Here is a 9227-nt window from a genome sequence, read left to right as displayed (position 1 = left end):
ACATATCATTCTACTGTGTGTTTATGTGTGTGTGTGTGTGTGCTATTAGTGTCTATTTTGTTTATGTAAATCATAGCAATAATTGTTGTCAGAGGCATCATAAACAGTGTGCTGTGTAAAAGAATCTCCATCCTGTAGTAAAATAAATTGAAAGTTTACAAATAAGAAATGCATTCTCTTCTTGGTCTGACAGTAGCAGTCATTAAAATGGAGTTGTTACAAAATGTAGTCAGTATTTTCAATTCACCATACAGTTTCTATCTGGTAATAGAACTGAAAGTTATGGGGTTGACCAATATATTTTTAAGTACATATATGTTATTTGGTAAACTGTTGATAAGATTTCACTAGTTTTTACAAATCTAGATCATAGATGTCTGAAATGTACACTATTTGGTATACTGTTGATAACATTTCACTAGTTGTTCTCTTTTCTTTACTTTTTACAAATCTAGATGTCTGACTTGTCTTCTTTCATTTGGTATATTACTCTTGTTATCCTTAATAGGTGACATTGGGATTCCTGTCGACTTGCTTTTCTGAAACCTGCAAAGAACAAAAAAAAATGTCAGAGTGTAGAAAATCGCAGAATAGATAAGATTGGTGGTTCTTATAATGCTTCTCCCTAGTTAAGCTGCTAGATTCTTGGGCAATAATGTTAATGTGAAAAGCAGCCCCAGGTTGCAAAAAGTCACATGATGCCTGAGAATGGGCACTAGAGGTCCTGTCATACTCATTTTTTGTTTGGCGACCTTTCAAGTACAGATGTACAGTGCTTGGTTTCCGGTAGTATTTTTATGTGTTTACCATCATGTTTTTACATTGTATCAATTGTAGTGGTGTGACTGCTACAATTTTCATCATTACGTCATATATAAACGTGTCGATGTCGCATTTGTGAATGTTCGTTTAGGGGAGGGTTTTTTGTCATAAACGAACGAAGTTCACTTATTGAGCTTATGCAACATCGTGCAATCGTCCCTTAGGGTTATCAAATAATAGTAAATGTATACAACATGTCGATTTCTCTGCATGTGATAGTCTCAATTACTAACTACAATATACATATCTATTTACTTACATTGACTTTGGGGTAAACATATCGGTCAGTTTTCGTTGTTTTGATTGTAGCTGGTTTTCATCCATAGATTTCCTCTTTCTTGCCATGGTCTTTGAGAGACCAGACACTTTACAGGGCTGAAGCAGTTTCTTGAAATCTGCAAAAACATAAATATGTCAAACAATGATAGATAAAAGATAACAAATATATGTATAAAACAATTTACATAATCTATTCTCACATCAGCATAATCTAACCATCTCAAAACATGCAATTTTCATAAAATGTTGTCATTGTGCACATACATTTGAGTGGATATACATGTAAGTTACAACCTTTCAATATATATATGGGATTGAGGTAAGTGCTTTGGCTATGTTACTACAGATATGATAAATCAAACAGCCATACAACCTGTGATGCATGCAGGGAAATGGGATGTTATGAAATTTGGGAGCCCTGGTGCTGTGCATGAAAGAACGAAACAAATTTAATGTAAATCAACTCGACTGATCACAAAACCTCACAAGCTGTTTTATTTTGTCCATAGCCTTGAAGCATTGACAGTCTTTTGAGAAAAAGTTAAGTAAAGGAACTCAAGTGTTCAGAATTAAGATAGGAAAGTGCCTTACCAGATGTTGCTTTGAGAGTAGATGGTTGGGAACTGGACATACCAGGACATCTTGTCTGTCATATCAATTAAATAGAATTGCATTAGTAATGTACTCTTGAGTTTAGTAATGAAGTATCATCTAACACTTAGATTCAGACAGGAGTATTTGCACCCACATTGAAAACGTTCATTGTCGTTAAAACTAATTTAACATTAATCATTGATTCATTGATCACAAATTCATGAAATGTGACAAAATTTCAATGTATGTCGATCCTTCTGTAGAGTTGTATATGTTGACCCCTTTCTAATGTATGTATAATACAAAATCATTCTGTTAACATACATGTAATACCGTATACTGTGTGGCAGTGATTATCCGTGTGCGGTGAATCTTTTCCAGTTTTTCATACATTGTCTCAATGTGACCCCTGTGTCTATAAACTGTGGATTGTAAGTAAAATGTCAACATATGGACACAAACAAAACATCAGGGTAACTTCTGTGAAAATGAAATTTTGGGCTGAATCAAACTCTTAACAGTCTTTCTAATAAAAACTGACAAGTATAGCATGACAATTTGTTACAGTCAACATAACTTACCTGTTTGAGATTCCTCTGAGATGAGTTGATGCTACTTAGACTCCTGGGTAATTGCTCATCATCTGAGTCAGATGTACCTTGACTAGTTTTGTCATCTGTTTCCTGAGACTGACTGGATGTCCAACTACTCTGTCCACTCGGTGATGAGATACTAGACATACAATTATTCACTCCACTAAGTGATGAAACATTAGCCAAGCTATCTTGAGAATAATCAGTACACAGAGAATTACTGCTTTCATTCCCACCATCAGTACAGTCAATGGTGGTATCGTCCAAGATCTGTACATCGGTGTCCCTGGCAGTGTTGTTGTCTGACCTTGCGACATGCTTGAATTGGCCATTGATATCTCCTGAGTTTATCAATGTCGGTTTATGTGTATTCACCAGTGACTCTAAGTAGGCAGTCGCTGTAGTTTTCTGAATTGACTTAACTCCTTTACGATTCCACCTAAAATGGTTCAAATTTTGAAAGTAATTACTCTTTACTGAAGAGACACTCTCTCTGTCTTCACAAGAACTTCTAACATCAGTGCATTTGGTGGGCTTGTCTTTAATTTGTGATGTGCGATTATCTCTCACTAGTTTTTCACAAATCACTTCTACTTCTTCAGGATCAGCTATTTCTTTCTTCTTCACTTGAGTGTTTTGATTTCCATCCATAGAATCTTTCACACTAGATTCCTTTGAATATTTAAACTTATTCCGCAGGGTTTCAGTACACTTTGTTTCTGGGATGTCTTTGTTTTCTATGCTGTCATTTTCTGCGTTGTCTATGTCATTTTCCTCTTCTGCCATAGTTTTACTGGACTTGTACTCCTCTTCAACAGCTCCCATGGCTTGATATAACCCGTCCTCTTGTAGAGACTTTGTAGGTGTTTCACTATCATCATGCTCCTTTGTCCCACTGGCAAAGAATCTGGATAACAATTAAATAACAGGAATGAGTGCTAATCTTAAATTACAAACTGGACATGTGTTCTGCGGACTGAGGTTGTATGGCGTTAGGGCCAAAGCTTGGGAAGGCCCATAAGCTGTACAACTTAGACCCTATATCTGGTTCGTAAAGGTATTATCATACACCCTATGGAGCATTAGAATACATCAGAACTGACCTTATTTGGACTTGGTATGATATGGCTAATTATTGCATGAATGTGAGGGCGCTGTTGCCCATTGAATAACAATGAATACAATATGGATGTATATATATCAGGTATAGAACAATTTGAAGTATACTGACGGATATATATTTTTAACAGCATGAAATGTTGTTTGTGTGAGTTGTCAGGAACTGTTTGTTAGCAATTTGAGATATTTGACTTGAAAACGTAACCGACAATGCAGTAGTAACACTAACAGATTATCAAAGTAACACTTTAAAATGGAAATAAATCTACAATACCTGCTTGTTTCTGTACTATTCTGTGTCAACAATGCTTCTCTTCTCTCAGATGACATCCGTTTCAACGCAAACTTGTTGAGTCTTTTCCTGTGTGGATTTGGGTCTGTTTTCTTCTCTGGCGTTGATGTCTTTGTTGGGGTTTTCTTTTTCACCTTTAGAATTGTGGAATACTGACTCTGTAGTTCTTTTTCATTGACCTCGCTGTCTTCCTTGTAACTTTCATCTGTTGAGTTACACAACACATTCATAACATTCAATGTATTTGCAAGTAGTATAAATTTTGTGATAAATTGCAGAAGTACAGTATAGTGTATACATTGACATTTTTTCTTAGTTACTAAGAGATTCTGCACATTTTTTGGTTTGCAATGGGTTCCTGGAGATTACATTTTGCACACCGAGTGTCCAAGTCCACGTTACATGTAAAGGTTAACGTACAACTTTTGCACTCTGGGACAAATTTCCCCTGAAAATCAAATTTCTTCAATTTTCTCCAAAACTTTGCCAAACAAATATTTATTCCTGGTCTCTAAAAAATAATCGAGAAACTTTGAGTACACCATCTTGTTTTCAAGGAAATCCTGAATCTTTTATTTTCCCATGCAGTTAACCACAGTATTCGGTGGCCATATTGGATTCTAAAATAACTGATGATATTGTGACCTCTATTTCAAAAGTTTGTATGGAAACCCCAGATTTTTTTATTATTGATTTTAAGAGAGATGTGGTTGGAATTTTCTTGAAAAAAGTAAAAGCAAAACTTTGACGAATCTATTTCTAATTAAGTCATCATGTTAATAGGTACACATTCTCATATTTTTCTTTCCTCCACGAGACAAAACAAAAAAGTTCAGGTTCTTATTGATTACCTTTAGGGACAGTCCTAACTTTTTTGACAGGTTCCTTTGTTGACTTCCAGGGAGTTGTCTTGACTGCTACCTGTACTTCTTTTCCTGTAGTAGACTGTCTTTCTTCCTGGTTTACAACTGAGGCGGGTTGTTTTCCTAAAGTTCTGTAATCGTCATGCCATATGCTAATTGGTTGGTTTGAAGTCTTCTTGTGTCCTTGCTGGGTAATGAAATGCAAAGACAACTCATCACACAAGCCGAGTTACAAACATTTTACTTGTTATTTTTTTTAAAACAGTTACATAAAACCTTAATTACACTTTTCTAGTATAATACTAATTTTGGTGCATGTCATTGATGACACTGAAAATGGTTCTAGCCCAAATGTCTGGGGGGGGGGGGGGATTGTCCTGATACCATTGAGTATAGTCATCTGGTGTTGTTAACAGAATTTATGGTGTAATAGAGGTTTCCTTCACATTTTAGTATATGTATATTAAATTATGTTACCACATTATTGATATACTATGCCAGGACATCAGGTGTGTATATGAAGTCATAGTTAATTATGCTGCTGTAAGCAGAATGTAGAAACACCTGTATATTTAATAGCAAAAATGACACCCCTTCCACAACATATTATATTGGCTTATGTTCCAATTAGTTTTATTTTTTTGCAATGTCAATGTAAATAGAACTATACAGAAGTAGTGTCTGGTATTTGTCTCACCTGACTGAATAAATATCTCTGTCAGATGTGAGGGTAGTCTACAAAACACAAATGTCTTACCTTTCTAAAGTTTGGTTTGAAATCATTCATGACTGTCATACTTTGTACATCAATATTACCAAGTGCAAGTTGTAAGGCTAGCGTATCACTTAGATATCTAGATTTACTATGTTAGGGAAACCAACAACAATGCAATAATATTAGAAGTTGGGTCTGCAGATGGCAGCCCCACATGCAAAAAGATGGGCAGTGTGCCTACTAAAAACCCTCAGTGAGAACACTGATATCCATACTAACAATTCCTTAGGCTGGTTAGCTTAAAAGCTTGGTGTACAATAATGAAACCTGTCATGACATTGGAAGATAAGATTACTTTCTGTGGGTCAGGCCAAGGTATTGGTCAGCTCCTAGCCAGGAATAAGTTCCAATCGATATGTGAACAACAGAATACTGGTGTATTTAAATATCACAACTGTACTGATTAGTTGGTTGACTTCACCACTGTACCAGCCAATGAATGGATACACGTACACACATTAATCAAATAAAGGATACTTTCCAGCGTATTGTAATTCATTAGGCTCAACTTCAGCTGGATATGGATTCAGTGGAACTAATTTCTTTTGGAGTGGATCAAAAGTTAACTGGTAGAGAAATGTGTTGTTGGCTTGAATGAAACCTTCAATGTATTCCTGTGGTACAACTAAATTTGTCTTCAGATATTGACCCATTCTTTTCAACACCTGTAAATAAAAGTTATGTCATGATACATTAACTACCATTGCAAAGCATTTGTTGTTTCAATACTTCAAGAATATAAGTTTATAATCTGATGTAACAAAAGGTTTTTAAATGATTCAGCTATCTTGGTGATCATTTACAAGTATGATAGGAACAAATAATATTGATAACATCAAAAAAAACATCACATAACTGTGATGAACTAAAATTGGGAGCTTTCACTAACTTGTGAAAGCCCATGGGTTGTGCATGGCACATGTGTTTTGAGGTGTTTACAAACAAGAGTTTGATACTAAAATTCAAAATTTTTCGTAAGAATGAACCTCAGACCATCTGAGAATGAACTGAACTGACCTGAGTGACATCTGGATGTGTTGCTAATTTGAATACTTTACAGGCTCTCTTTAGTCCTATGTTTGGTAAAGAGGGTAAATAATCACACCCAGCAGCAATACACATATATCGAAACTTTTCAAAACTATAACGACTACCCATGTTCATTATCTTGTTGAGTTTGGAGTTATCTACCTCTAAGCCATTACCATTCAAGTCCATCTTGACGACAATCTGAGTTAGAAAAAACAAGTTGACATGCCTGCTTGAATTATCACTTTCCCAATTCTACAGTTTACAAGGATATACGTGACTTTTGATCATGTTAGCAGCTCGATTGACTTTGTTCATGTTGAAAATGATCTACATGTTACTCTAAGCATTGCATTTACATCTAACAGAGATGAATGTTTAGCAATTTCATGTGAGGAATACATTATTCCTGGTCCATTTACAAATAAGATTAGAAAGTTGAAGTATATACATCAATTAGAAAAACACACGACGAGACAAATTCAAGCTAGGAAAGCACATGCATACACACACAAATTCAGTAACTGGCAATCATAGACTGAGCACAGCTAAAGCAATTCAAATAATTAAGTTAGCTTGAGTTCATTCAAATACAGTGCGGCTTGCATTACCTTGCTACAACCAAAGGCTACCAGATCAGAATCTTCTGTGATAACACATTGAGCGATACCAATTTTATTCAGATATGCTAGTTGTGCGTCTGCTTCATACGGTGCAACTATACAATCAACTCCTAGACTCCTAGCAGCCTGGCAAGAGAACACAGTAATGGTTGTTAATGTAAGTGTGTGTGTGTGTGTGTGTCAGTAGGTAGGTAGGTCAAATGAAAGAACACAGAGGTTATGGCACTGCAACACTGACAGACAAGAATATACACAAGGCAATGGAAATTGATAAAAAGTGAAAACTTGTAAAGAAATCTGACAAAAAAGGTTTTGAAAGTTATTATATAATAGGAAAATGCACTCTCTATAAGCAAAGAGAGCTGATGTATATTTAAGTTGATTTGCCTTGCCAGTTTATACTTGTAATTTTTCATTTGTTTGTGTTTTTTTTGTATGTCCCTTGTAATTCAAATTTAATGGTGACTGCTTCCGTTGGGCTGGGAAATTCTTAGAGTTGTATGTCACTCTAAAAAAGAAACTGCTTCCCTTAGTGAGAACCACGTATTTTACTTGCATTCTTTAGACTTTTCTTGTGTTGGTACTTATCTAGTTGAAAATAGAAGTAACCAGCTTGACAGTACAGGTAATTTTGAAAGAAACATGAGAACGCCCTCTCCCCCCTCCCGATCCCACACACTTGTACATAAATCAAACCTGCTACATGTACATACCTTCATAACATCTAATGCCATCTTTGATGTTACATTGATACATTTAGTAAAGCAGTCCCTTGCTTCACTTACTTTCCCTTCTCTTAGAAACTGTTTGCCTTTTACAAGATAGGTTTCCCGCCGTCTGAAATTATAAGTTTTCAGTCAGCCAAAACAGTCATTCAAAACAAGATTTCTTGTTATGGTAGAATGGAGTGCACAATGGGGCAAAATTTCCCTGAAAATCAAACTTCTTCAATTCTCTCCAAAACTTTGTCATATGAAAATTTGTTTCTCGTTCTTTGGAAATAATAACAGAAATTTAGGGGTTCACTGTTTTCAAGGAAATTGTCAATCTTTTATTTTCCCCATAGATTTGACACAGTATTCAGTGGCCATATTAGATTTTAAAATGGCTAAACTTGGATATCATTTTGACTTCTACTTAAAAATTTGTGTGGTGACCCCCATTTTTGTTGTTTTTGATTTTAACTGAAAAAGAGGTTTCTTGAACAAAGTGAGAGCAACAATGTAAAGAGTTTGGCATCCAAGATGCATTCTACTTCAAGTTCAATTCTTACTGTATGGCAAGCCACTACCAATGACTTATACATGTAACACTTGTTGGACTTACTCTCTTCTAGTTTTTTCTACAACTTTCTTGGATGGCAGATTACATCCATCAAACACCAGAATTGGTTTGATTTTCATAGATAACAGCATGTTGACATACTTCAACACATATCGTACATACCTGAAAGACAAAATCAATCAAAAGGTGATATTCCATTTAGAAAGCAACCACACATTACAACAGAGGTCAACTTAAAATGTTTTGTATATCAGTGAAAACCCACCCATTCACTAAATAGTCTGCAATGGATGTAATTTGGGTTTGGCTACAATTAACAAAAAATCTGGTACTGTATACATGTCATTCTGCTGTGCTTGATTGGGTATTTAGTTTTGATTTTTAATTTTTAATAAAATAAAAACCCAATCCTCATCCATATGGCCACTTTAATTACATTGTAATGAACCATTCTTGGGTATATTAAAACCATGCGAAATTCTTACTGGTAAATACGTTGACACCTTCAAATTCAAACTTACTGATCTGTGGGTTCTCCCTTAGCTAACTGCATTGCACAGGCAAATGCACCTTTATGAAGCCAGCAGTATGTATCCACTGCCACTGTGTAGCCAGCATACTTTTTAATATTGCATGGTTCAGTAGCATCTTTGACGAGTGGGAGTAGGCCTTGTATGCCCATATTGTTGGCATAACGTGGTTCTGTTTAGTAGAAAGGGAAAAGTTATGAGAAACGTTGTCAATCATGTGATGTGTAGAGTCTATCATGGTGCAACCATGGAAGGGGTTCTACTTCCATGGTGCAACAAACATTCAGTGATTAAATTTAGTCCTGCTCATAATATATGTATTTGTAGACGGAGTAAGTCGCTAGTGACTCGATTCTGATATTGACATATTGCTTCTTTTACGAAGGTGTAAATGGACCATGGAAGTATATGGGTGGTACTTCCA

General features: G+C 35.5%; 1 protein-coding gene across 1 annotated transcript; it reads right to left on the bottom strand.

Annotated features, from left to right (window-relative positions):
* Nucleotides 1–443: 443 nt before the first annotated feature.
* LOC144444945 (uncharacterized) lies at nucleotides 444–8955 on the bottom strand. The gene is made up of 13 exons (XM_078134500.1): nucleotides 8795–8955; nucleotides 8316–8435; nucleotides 7703–7826; nucleotides 6978–7115; nucleotides 6355–6567; nucleotides 5815–6002; nucleotides 5320–5416; nucleotides 4551–4749; nucleotides 3682–3904; nucleotides 2277–3195; nucleotides 1693–1747; nucleotides 1082–1217; nucleotides 444–546 (listed from the first exon to the last, which is right to left on the bottom strand). Exons 1-13 carry the CDS (start codon nucleotides 8953–8955, stop codon nucleotides 444–446), a joined length of 2676 nt encoding a protein of 891 aa, XP_077990626.1.
* Between the last annotated feature and the right edge of the window lie 272 nt (nucleotides 8956–9227).

Source organism: Glandiceps talaboti, chromosome 2, assembly GCF_964340395.1.
Source record: "Glandiceps talaboti chromosome 2, keGlaTala1.1, whole genome shotgun sequence".
In the NCBI taxonomy this organism is placed as follows: Eukaryota; Metazoa; Hemichordata; class Enteropneusta; family Spengelidae; genus Glandiceps; species Glandiceps talaboti.
This window is presented reverse-complemented; position numbering and strand designations above follow the sequence as displayed.